We start from the raw sequence: 12,906 nt of genomic DNA on the forward strand, positions 1-12,906 counted from the left end.
TTTCATTTAGTTCTCAGAACACCAATGATCTCACTTAACCACACATGTGGTTACCCATTACTACAGATCAGAATGAAAGCAAGTGTGGGAAAGCACTTCTTGGTTGTTATTAAAATAAGACTGAAAGGTTTATTCATAATAGCTGAGAACTGGAAACAACCTAAAGGTCCACTAAGTGCTAAACGGGTAAACAAACTGTGGTAGAGACTTCCAACGGAATACTCACAACAGTAACAGCACCAAGAAACAGCTACTATTACAACACACAGATAAACCTTAAAAGCACATGTTTGAAGAAGCTCGGCACCAAAGACATATTGTATGACTTCATTTATATGATATTCTAGAACATTACATACTAGAGTGACAGCTCAGTGTTGTCAGGACCTAGAGGTAGAAGATAGGCACATGGGAACTTTTTTGTGCTGATAGAAATGTTCTGTATCATGATTATAACGATAAAAACTGTGTAATTTGTCAAAATATGATACTTAAATTTACCTCAGTAGAGCTGATTTTTCAAAGAAACTCTAGAGTAGGAACATCCACATGTTCCTTCACATTATCCACATCTCCTGCAGTCACACACGCAAGTGTAGGCCACGTCTGTGTTTTCTTGATAACAAGTAAGACTTAAAGGAAATAAACACCTGACCAGGTAGCTCAGTTGATTAGAGCATCATCTCAATAAGCCAAGGTTGTGGCTTTGATCCCCAGCCAGGGCACATACAAGAATCAACCAATGAATGCATAAGTAAGATGAATGACAAATCACTCTCTTTCTCTCTCAAGTCAATGAACACATTTTTTTTTAAAAGGAATTAACTTGACATTTTAGATCCTCAACTTTTCTATATCATTTATTATTTTAAATCTTGCTATCTTAAAAAATCCATCCTCCAGAGTAAAAATGACATTCAATAGATTTTTAGGTACATTTTTAGTTTTATAGCTACATCAAATATTAAAGTTTCTGATGACCTTGAAGTTCATCAGTGAGTCTGGAACAGAGATGATGAAAGCCTCAAATCTAACCTGAAAAAGAGGACCTGGTATGGTAGTGGTCTGGGTCACCCAGACCATCTGCCATATTTCTATTTATTTTTTACTGATGACTGAAGTTCCAGTGTTGGACATAAAATCTTTTTGGTTAAAAGATGGTTCCCTTTTTTTTTTTTTTAATTTTTATTTACTCATTTTAGAGAAGAGAGAGAGAGAGAAAGAAAGGGGGGAGGAGCAGGAAGCATCAACTTTCATATATGCCTTGATCGGGCAGGCCCAGGGTTTTGAACCGGCAACCTCAGCATTCCAGGTCGATGCTTTATCCACTGTGCCACCATAGGTCAGGCGATGGTTCCCTTTTAAAGTACAATACAGAAAGCTTGGGGACAATATCATTCTGATGAGAACTTTCATAACATGCTAACTATCTGAGAGCCATTCAGGATTAAATTAAAGAGAAGGACTGGGGAGGCCCAGATGCTACTGTGAGTTGAGACATGCAATGGCCATGTGTCCTAAAATTGGTGATATCATCCTTGACCACTAGGTTAACATCATTGGTGTGCTGGAAAATTTTTTTTTAACTGAGAGGAGGGGAGGTAGAGAGACAGATTCTCATATGCACCCTGACTGGGATCCACATGGCAACCCCATCTGGTGCTGATGCTTGAATCAACCAAGCTATTTTTAGCATCTGAGGCTGACATGCTCAAACCAACTGAGCTATTCTCAGTGCTTGGGGCTGATGCTTGAACCAATCGAGCTACTGGATGCTAGAGGGGAAAATGGAGAGAAGGGGGAGAGAGAGGAGAGGAGAAGAGAAGCAGATGGTCACTTCTCATGTGTGCCCTGACCAGGGAATGAACATGGACATCCATATGCCAGGCAGTTGCTCTGAACCAACCAGCCAAGGCAGAAAATGTTTAATAGTTGTTCTCCAGGGAGAAAATCTCTCTTTTATAGTGTCTGCCAATTTTCAGTGTGAATACTTCTACCATGATTTCAAGCTACCAAAGTGTTGTCATTGATCACAGAGTAGGGAAAAAATACAATTGGCTTTCATGAGTTCTAGCCCTGGCACAACATTGTTAGTGGTGAGGTGGTCTCTCTCAGGCTTCTCCACTGTAAATTTACTGTTTCCATATTGTAATTATGTAATAGGTAATTTGTTGGGAGATGCTAAAACCATATAAACCACCTATTCCTCATCAAACTCTCACCTACTAGTTTTACATCCAATGATGACTTTCCTATTCCAACATTCTTTCTTATTCATCAGTTAGTATTGTGCTATAAACTTTCCCATTTATTAATTTATTGCTATTAGCATAGAGTCATGGATAATCCATTATGATCTTTATTTATTTTTATGTTCAACTCATCCTAGATTTGGCCAGTGGAACCACTTCAGGCTGGTTCCTGAATGAAATATCTCCATCATTCTTGTGCATGTGTTGGCTTTCTATCCCCACAAGATACTCCAGGCTCATCCTATTTATTTATTCATTTATTTACATTTTTAAACCACAGTTTACATCCAGTATTACTATATTTTGTATTGGTTTCAGGTGTACCTCCCAGTGGTGAGACAATCTCATCTTGTAATGTCCTTGTACCAGTCTTGGAATCAGTACTTGTTCAAAGAGCTCTTGTGCCTTTTAGTGGAGAGGGTATTTAGAAACCAGAATCTGTCACTAGGTGGTGCTCACTGCTAGTGAGAAGTCAGCTTCTAGGTCACCTTAGACACAGCCAGGATATAAATATACATATAAATGCAAAAATATAAACTTCTTTATAATGATTATATGAATACATACATATACATTTACACTGTTTCCAATTCCAATCCAACAACATGTTAGAACATACCCTTCCCTCTTTCTACAACTTCCTTCTTTAATAGTGAGAAACTTGCTCTCATTATCTTCAACATATTTACTCGTTTTCTCAGACTTGGAATTCACAGAAAGTACTTTCAAAATTGTTCATCTACTATGAAAAACAAATGTACTCATAACTAGAATTAAATATTTGCTCACAGTTTTATGTATTTTGTTTTGAAATGCACATACCATTTTCAGTTGGTTCTCTTTGTGTTGTGGGAATATTACACCACAAGAGGCAATGAAGTACAGCAGAAACCTCACAGAGCTAGAGGGTGACCTTATCACCTATCTCTTATTACCTATGTGACCATGGACAATCAACTTAATGCTTTTAACCTTGAGGTTCTTCACTCAAATAAGACAGGAAAAAATCCTACCTTAAAAGACTAATAATTTTAGCAACCCATTATTTATTAATGTTTATCATAAACTAAGCTGTTTACATGTAATCTTTTATTTAATCCTCACACAACTCTCTTATGAGCCATACTTTGTAAATGCAGAATCTGAGGTCTAGAGACATTATATAATTTATTCAAAGCCCTCCAGTATTGATGGGCGTAGACAGAAAATTTAGGCCTACCTGACTCTAAATATAAGTCCACAGTCTGAATTTCTATCTCACTTTATTTTCTTTCTTTTTTTTGTGACAGAGACAGAGAGAGGGACAGATATATCTGGGACAGACAGGAAGGGAGAGAGATGAGAAGCATAAACTCTTCATTGCAGCACCTTAGTTTTTCATTGATTGCTTTCTCATATGTGCCTTGACTGGGGGGCTAGAGCAGACCAAGTGACCCCCTGCTCAAACCAGAGACCTTGGGCTCAAGCTGGTGAGCCTTGCTCAAACCAGAGGAGTCCGCACTCAAGTCAGCAACCTTTGGGTTTTGAACCTGGGTCCTCTGCGTCCCAGTCTGACTCTCTATCCAATGCGCCACCACCTGGTTATGTTTCGATCTCTTACTGACCAGGCATGCAGAGAAATGAGAGCAGGCTGAAAGGTAACAAGAGTTTTATTTCAATTATCCATATAAAAGCCAAATCCCAAGTTAGTTCTTTTCCTCCATCATTTCTCTCATTTTTTGGGTCACGTCCTCCTACAATAACATCATCAATTAGTTGTATCTCCCTTTAATAAAGACATTGACATGGGCAGAAACACTAAAAGGTTCACAAATACATCTCTTGCCTCAAGGAGCTCACAGACACCCAGGGCAGATGAGGTATGCACATCTCACCTGGCATGTAAGTGCCTGAAGAATGGAGACCTTTGCTTTGATCACTAATTTATCTCATGAGCCTGGAATGGTACATGGCACACAGCTGTGTGGTCAATGAATATTTGATGAATGAATGAATGAGTGAATGAATGAATGAATGAAGAACTGTTAAGAAAAATTACTAAGTATCCTCACAGGTATATAAGAATCCTCTTGTCTACTGATTCAAAGAAGAGAATGAGATAAGCTAACCCCAGTTTTAGCCAATAATTTAATTTAGTTTTACTATTGTTATTGACAATAATAAAATAAAAATAATAGTATAATTCGTAGAGAGCATGATGTCTTCCATGTTTGAGATGAAAATCATATACTTATTTACTGCTAATGAGCTATCTTCTCATACTGGGGCAAATGTAGACATACTGGGATGAAGAGACAGGGGCAGAGAAATATAAAAGGACTAGGATTCGGTAAATCCTATTTCCTCGAGTACACAAAAACCTTAATGGCATCACAAATATTTCTAAAAGAAAATCATTCCTATTTGCTTCACTGAAAAATGTCAGAATTTTAAGCACAATGTTGAAAAGATGAGCTATCAGTTGAGAGCATGAGTCACTTCTAGGAAAGGAAGCAGAAACAGAAAGGAGGTCAACTTCTTTCAAAGGAATAAACACAAAAGGAAAAAAATAACAGAAACATCCCTAAAATAATTTTCCCTCGAATAATGTTCTCTTACAGAATCCCCACAATAATCAGAAAACTCTTGGAGGGCGTGCTTGACTAGATATTGTCTGCTTCCATTAAGCCTTCTGCACAGCTCACACTTAACAAAACCAGACTCTGACCATCTCATTCTCCACATGTCTGTGCTTTCTACTTACAAAAAAAATTCACATGCACTGACCTCTCTATTCTTCGTAACAATTCTGAAAGGTGGGGAGATGGAGTGGTTATCACTGTCTGACAGTTGAGGAATCTCAACACCAGAGAATGAGGAGATTTGCTTGATGCCACACAGCTGGTAGGAAGGAGCACAGCTAGAACCAGAACCCGTCTTGTCCAAGTTCAGTGTCCTTTCTGTTCCATGGCCTCATATGAGAGGTTCAGTCAAGCTCAGTTGGTCATCATTCAACAAATACTTAAACACCACTTTGTGCCAAACACAAAAGTATAGGGAGGGATGCATCAGTATATAAGACACAGACCATGACCACGCCCTTGGAAGTCATAGTCTAGTGAAGAAAATAAACAAGAAAGAACAACTACAATGGTATGGTAAATACAAAAACCGGGCTAACCTCCTGCCATCATACAGGTGGATAGGACAGGGGTTGGAGAGCAGCTAGGTACGTGAGGGAGGACTTCGGGAAGCTTAAAAAATTAAAGGTTTAAAATGAGGTATAATTAGCCATACAAAGAATGAGAAGAACACGTGACAAGTGGACAAGAGCGCAAAGATCCAGAGAGGAGAGGTAACCAGATGCTGCCAGAACACTGCAAACAGTTCTGGCACGATGGGAGGACTGGAATATATGTTGTGGGGCAGAAGCGAGCAACTGGTGGAGGGGAAATTGAAGAAAGATGGGGCTGGAGATGGAGGCAGGAACCAGAACATGCAGCTATTTTTAAGGACTTACTCCTGAGAAAAATGGGGAGCCCATGTAGGGTTTGAAGCAGGGGAGTGTTGTGATCATACTCAAGCTTTCAAAAGATCACTCTGGCTGAGTGTGGGGAGCAGATGCGAAGGGGACAATGTGAGAAGCAAGGAGCACTCTTACTACTATAGCAAGAGCAAGAGCAGCTTCTGTAATTGTTTCTTAGTTGTAGTAGATCTCATAGGCAGATGGAGTGGATCCCATAGGTAGATGGAGTGGATCCCATAGGTAGATGGAGTGGGTCCCATAAGTAGATGGAGTGGATCCCATAGGTAAATACTGACACTGAACAGCCATCAAATGCACATTTCAGCAACTTTCAGCCTCAAAATTTGTCGATAGCTCAGAGGTGTCTGATGCATTAAGTGACTGGAGAAAAGTTCCTATAAGATAGTCAGGTCCTCCTATATTCTATTTTACAACACCATGGACCCAATTCACCAGACTAAAGAATAAGGGTAGATACACTACTGCATAAAATAAAGCAAATTATGATTCAGCCTTTGCATCTTCATATTGTCAAAATAGTCATATTTTCCATCCCTGACTTCTCTGCGTAAACTGATCATTTTGGTCCGTTCTGGCCTTTCCTGTCTGGAAAATATCAGCTTTATTGACATATTCCTGGTAGGTAATTAATCCTTCTGATGAGTAACATCAACAAGATGTTATATATTATATATTATGATGGCACACCTGTTACTTGTCGATGGGTATGCATCATTGTTAAACTGTAGTAAAAATGATTGAAAAGAGTTTCTCTTTTATTACTAAAATGGTTTTGAAATTGATTTCTAAAATCTGTTTCTAAATGGGGGGACATACTGGTTACTTTACAGCTATTTAATTTATTCAGAAATCAGCTATAATAGCAATAACTACAATTATTTAATATATTTTTTAGTATCTTATTTTGCAAGCATGAAGTAAAGCTTCATTTATCTGGAATGATGGGAGATAAGCTGTTCTACATGAGAAAAAATTGCCAGGTGTTAGACCCACAAAAATCTTATTTGCAGCAGAACTATGTCTGAACTATATTAACACTGTCCCTGGTTTCTTAAGCAACCTGTGCCAAATATAACAAACTGTCTTTTTTTTTGTATTTTTCTGAAGTGAGAAGTGGGAGGCAGAGAGACAGAATCCCACATGCACCCAACCGGGATCCACCCGGCATGGCCACCCGGGGGTGATGCTCTGACCATCTGGGCCATTGCTATATTGCAACAGGAGCCATTCTAGCACCTGAGGTGGAGGCCATGGAGCCATCCTCAGGGCCTGGGCCAACTTTGCTCCCATGGAGCCTTGGTTGTGGGAGGGGAAGAGAGAGACAGGAAGGAAGGAGAGGGAGAGGGGTGGAGAAGCATATGGGTGCTTCTCCTGTGTGCCCTGGACAGGAATCAAACCCGGACTTCCATACGTTGGGCCAATGCTCTACCACTAAGCCAATCAGCCAAGGCTTATAACAAACTCTTCTTGATAGTCAAGGTTACTAATTTCACATGAAGTAGCCTGCTTGCTGCTGCTCTTCTTTTTTCTAGGAAGCTCCCAGGGACTGCTGTGCACTGTAGTACCTTCATGTGTCTAACATAGCCGTTGGAAACAGAAGGCCCTCAATAACATTTGTTGCACAGGTCTCAGATACTGTTCTAAAGAACCAGAGGCCCTGGCCGGTTGGCTCAGTAGTAGAGCATCGGCCTGGCGTGCGGTAGTCCCGGGTTCGATTCCTGGCCAGGGCACACAGGAGAGCACCCATCTGCTTCTTCAGCCCTCCCCCTCTCCTTCCTCTCTGTCTCTCTTGTCCCCTCCTGCAGCCAAGGCTCCATTGGAGCAAAGTTGGCTCAGGTGCTGAGGATGGCTCTGTGGCCTCTGCCTCAGGTGCTAGAATGGCTCTGGTTGCAGCAGAGCAATGCCCCAGATAGGCAGAGCATTGCCCCCTGTTGGGCATGCCAGGTAGATCCCGGTCTGGGCGTATGCGGGAGTCTGTCTGACTGCCTCCCTGTTTCCAACTTAAGAAAGATACAAAAAAAAAAAAAAGAACCAGAAAGCATACAGAAGCATCCTGATCTGCTTCTTGTAATTTTCTATTGTTGTTATGTTATGATTTGCTGCCATGCTTTTTGCTTTGCTTGAATGTTTTCTTTTTAAAGATCTAAAAATGATGCCTAAGGATAGGTTCCACTGATTCCACACAGAAAATTTAAAGGGCTTTGCAATAGTTATTTGCTTATTAAAAGTATTTTTAAATTTATATCTCAGTTTATAGTCATGTGACCAATGACTGAATTCACCGGAAGTCTAAGTTTGAATAAGTGAGGAACTGTTGTAATAAGGCTAGTAGGGTCTTCATTGTAGCTTGCTCACTCAGTATGTTTGTGTATAGATATTAGGATTGTGTTCTGTTGACTAACCTTGGCTTGAAAACCAAAACATGATTCATTTTTAAAGTATGATTGAGATCTTTCCCTTTTTTTTTTTTTAGTGAGAAGAGGGGAGATAGGCTCTCCCATACACTCCAACCAGGATCTACCTGGCAACCCCAATCTAGGGCCGATGCTTGGACCAACCAAATTATCCTCAGCATATGGGGCCAATGCTTAGACCAACCATGCCACTAGCTGTGGGAGGGGAAGAGAGAGAGAGAAGGGAGAGAAAGAGAGAAGAAGAGAAGCAGATGGTTGCTTCTCATGTGTGCCTTGACCGGGAATTAAACCTGGGACCGAACCTGGGACATCACAGGCTGGGCCAATGCTCTAACCACTGAGCTGGTTGGCCAATCTCCCTTTTTTGTCCACAGTTCTGGAACTGAGAAGTACTACATTTACAGAACAGGAAACCGAGTTGAGCCAAGTTTTCAGACTCCCACTCCAGGATAATTCTCTCTTCTAAATAAGAAAATTATTGTTCTTGCTGCAGTAATTAGGTCATTTCCCCAACAAAACATTTTTCCTTTCAGTCATTTATGATTTAACATTATTTTCATTCAGCCTGTAACATGTGTAACTATTCTCATCTACGCTGCTAACTATTCCCTGCACTTCAGAACTCTGCTGAATTTTGCTCTTCTTCTAACCATTTCTAGCTCATGGTCCTTACCTTTCTTATATGCAGAGCTGACCTTTTCATTTCTGAAGAGCCACTTCGACCTTTAAATCTACATTTAAAGCTATTTATACAGCCCTGGCCGGTTGGCTCAGTGGTAGAGCATCAGCCTAGCGTGCGGAGGACCCGGGTTCAATTCCCGGCCAGGGCACACAGGAGAAGCGCCCATTTGCTTCTCCACCCCTCCGCCGCGCTTTCCTCTCTGTCTCTCTCTTCCCCTCCCGCAGCCGAGGCTCCATTGGAGCAAAGATGGCCCGGGCGCTGGGGATGGCTCCTTGGCCTCTGCCTCAGGCGCTAGAGTGGCTCTGGTCGCAACATGGTGATGCCCAAGATAGGCAGAGCATCGCCCCCTAGTGGGCAGAGCGTGCCCCTGGTGGGCGTGCCGGGTGGATCCCGGTTGGGAGCATGCGGGAGTCTGTCTGACTGTCTCTCCCTGTTTCCAGCTTCAGAAAAATGAAAAAAAAAAAAAATCTATTTATACAAACTAGCCTGTCCTGAGCCTACCTAAACCAGGGGAATCATGCCCTGAGAAAAGGAGTATAAGCAACTAATGTCCTAAAATGCCACTGAAAGCAATCTAGGTCTTTATCCCTTAGTACTCAAGTTCCATTGCCTGGAGGTTAGGTCATTAAATTGTACCCAAGGGCTGGGGTGGGGTGAATAAAACTGTGGTGTCAGCCAGACTTGGTACCAGAGTCCATTTACTAGCTGTGTACCAAAGCCAGTCACTTACCTTATGAATCAGTTTTCTCAAATGCAAAATGGGGTTACCGTATTTCCCCATGTATAAGACAAAGACACTTCCATGTATAAGATGCACCTTAATTCTGGGGCCCAAAATTTGAAAAAAAAAATGTATTTCATAAAGTTATTGAACTCAAGTTTTATTCATAAAATTCATACAATTCCTCATCTGGATAAAAAAGCGGGAAATGCAAGTTAAAAAATCTATAACCAGGCCCTGGCCGGTTGGCTCAGCGGTAGAGCGTTGGCCTGGCGTGGGGGAGACTCGGGTTCGATTCCCGGCCAGGGCACAAAAGAGAAGCGCCCATTTGCTTCTCCACCGCCCCCCTTCCTCTCTGTCTCTCTCTTCCCCTCCCGCAGCAAGGCTCCATTGGAGCAAAGATGGCCCGGGAGCTGGGGATGGCTCCTTGGCCTCTGCCCCAGGCGCTAGAGTGGCTCTGGTCACGGCAGAGCGACGCCCCGGAGGGGCAGAGCATCGCCCCCTGATGGGCAGAACGTCGCCCCCTGGTGGGCGTGCCGGGTGGATCCCGGTCGGGCGCATGCGGGAGTCTGACTTTCCCCGTTTCCAGCTTCAGAAAAATACAAAACAAAAAACAAAAAAACAAAACAAAACAAAAAATCTATAACCACTGTATAAGACGCACCCAGTTTTTAGACTCCAAATTTTTTAGAAAAGGGTGTATCTTATACATGGGGAAATATAGCAATAACTGTATCTTTCCTTGTAGGAAAACCAGGATACTGTATGTAAAATGCACTCAGCACTGCTCTGACATGTAGAAAGTATTTAACAATATTAATTAATGCCATTATTATTTTGACCATTATTAATTCCCAAAAGATGACTACTCAACGTGTAACAGGCAACCCATAATTATCTCAAAGACAAAAGCCTTGAGGAAAGAATGAACAATTTCCTCAATTTAATGCTAGAAGCTACCCAGGAGTAGGTGGTGGCACACAGTGGGCGTGACCTGTTGGCAGCCATGGCTGCCCAGGCACTAGCTGTGGGGCTTTAGGGAGGAACCTCAGTCTAAAGCTTATTTTCTCATTAAAGAAAGTGATATTATCAGGATATGTCAGATACTCCACACAGGCAAGGAGCTATGTCCGGCCCAGATCACTATTTGGAAGGTGTCTAAATTCAATGAATGGACTAGCATGTGGGTATTTAATTTTCCATTTTATTGTCAACAACTCTTAACAGATAAAGAAAATGATGGGACATGAAATGAGGAAGAACTCATTGTGATGTGTGGTGGCACAGCTAACTGTTTAGCTGATCTTCAAGTGACAACCAGTGAGTGACAGCTACCTCCCTCCTCTGCCTCCTCCTCAAAGTGACAGTTCTTCAGAAAAGGACTAACCAACATTAGTCTGGCTACTGGCTCCAAAATTAAAGAGAAAACTGACATGATTTTTTTTTTCTAGGATGATTCCAATTATTGAAGAAATAGAATCCATGGTTTATGTGCAAGAGAAACTGATGGTATCTACAATGGGCCTTGTGGGAAAACTAAGGACCACCAGGGCCAGGACCACAGTGGCTCACATGGCAGCCATGGGTGACATGTGGCCACTGAGCTCTTGAAATGGGGCTGGACTGACGGCAGATGTGCTACAAGTGTAAACAATACATCCTGGATTGTGAAGAATTAGAAAAAACAGAATGAAGACATCTAATAATTCATACTAATTACATGTTGACATGATGCTATTTTCTATATCATGGGTTAAATAAATAATGTTACTAAAATGAATTTCACTTGTTTTTTTTGAAACCATGGCCATTAGAAAATTTAAATTCCAGATATGGCTTACATTTTGTGGCTCCCATTACCTTTGTATCAGACAGCGCTGGTCTGAGCATAACTAGCATCATTTTTAACTTGAACATTCCAGAAATCAAAATAGCCATGTTGCCCAAAACTGCTAACTTTAAGTGCCTTGTGAAGATATGAGTGCTTCATATTTTTTACAAAAAGCCAATCACTATTAAAATAACATTTTTTTAAACCTGAATATATATCTCATTTAAGTCAGCCAGCTGCCATTACTTGGAAGGAGAAACAATGGGAAATTCTGATAGAAAATTATAGAATAGCTAGAGCGAAAGTTATGACACACATACATTTTTTTTTTTTTTTTTTGGTTAATCAGATCTGGTTTGAAGCATCTCCCAAAATACATATTCACATTTAAAGTTAAATCATAAAACATAGCAAAAACCATCCAATACTGCCAAGATGGCAAAATTATAGGAAAATGTCCAGCTTTGTACATGGATGACAGATACCTAATCATTTAATGTGCATACAATTGGAAAAATCTTGATAATTTAATAGTGTTTTTGTAATTGTTAAATTAGAAAGAGCAGATTAGATTTCTTCCCTGAATCTCTAGTAATCATCCTCATATCTTTAATTAATTACTTGTTTCTAGAAAAAAGTAATGCTTTCAAAGTTTATCAAGGGGACCATGTCACATTAGTTAGTCAATCAGTCAGCCAGTTTGATAATTATCCCACTGCCTGGTGTGTTAATCTGTTGTCTTTGCAGTTTTCAATTTTTACAAAACATCTGTACTTTATGGAATACAAATAAGCCGGTGTATGGTTTCAAAACTCTACAAAAATTTGTTCTTAGATATAATCGAAGAAACCAGAAAAGTGCGCAGGATGAGAAAGCCGGGCCCACACATAGTCAGTCAACATGAGAATCACAACCCTAGTCATTATATTAATTACAACACCTTTATTTATAGAAAATCTCACCAATAGAAGCTGTTTGATATAATCATAAATTATCGGCACCTTCAAGAGTATTTACAGGAAAATTCACACATTATGAGAGCTAAACATCTTGCCTTCTAGAGCTAAATGAGCTGCTCAATTTCCTCAGCATACAAGAAAGGGAACACACAGAAGGGGGGATACCAAATACCAAGGGTTCAGGGAGATAAGATCTATTTCAGAGTCTGATTTAGGGCCCTCTACTTTAAACCCATGCCAGTAATTCCTGACAGGAGATCACCTAATCTAATTCTGAGAGTTGAGCTTTGAAAGTTTCCTAAATTCAATGAACTGACTGACATCTAGTTATTTGTCAAATTTATTTTCAAGAACTGCTAACATAAAGACAGCTGAAACATTGATATGGGAGAACTTATTGTAATGTGACTCTGGCCCAACTAACTGTTTAAGTCAGAGATTTTCAACTGGTGTGACGCACAAGGATTTTTAAAACATGCAATATCTGACTATTTTAGTCAGGGGCACTGACCTCATTTCCC

At 40.6% G+C, this 12,906-nt stretch overlaps 2 protein-coding genes across 7 annotated transcripts in view; one reads left to right on the plus strand and one right to left on the minus strand.

Moving 5' to 3' along the window:
- The window catches only part of AKT3 (AKT serine/threonine kinase 3), a 349,859-nt gene extending 338,677 nt beyond the window's left edge, over positions 1-11,182 (plus strand). Inside the window, exon 14 of the mRNA XM_066382128.1 lies at positions 11,047-11,182. Coding sequence (XP_066238225.1) covers positions 11,047-11,048 — 2 coding nt within the window. The 3' untranslated portion in view covers positions 11,049-11,182. The remainder of the gene's footprint in view (positions 1-11,046) is intronic.
- Positions 1-12,906, minus strand: part of SDCCAG8 (SHH signaling and ciliogenesis regulator SDCCAG8) — a 237,851-nt gene that overhangs the window by 96,379 nt on the left and 128,566 nt on the right. The gene's annotated exons all lie outside the window — the stretch shown is intronic.

This window comes from Saccopteryx leptura, chromosome 1, assembly GCF_036850995.1.
Source record: "Saccopteryx leptura isolate mSacLep1 chromosome 1, mSacLep1_pri_phased_curated, whole genome shotgun sequence".
Lineage (NCBI taxonomy): Eukaryota > Metazoa > Chordata > Mammalia > Chiroptera > Emballonuridae > Saccopteryx > Saccopteryx leptura.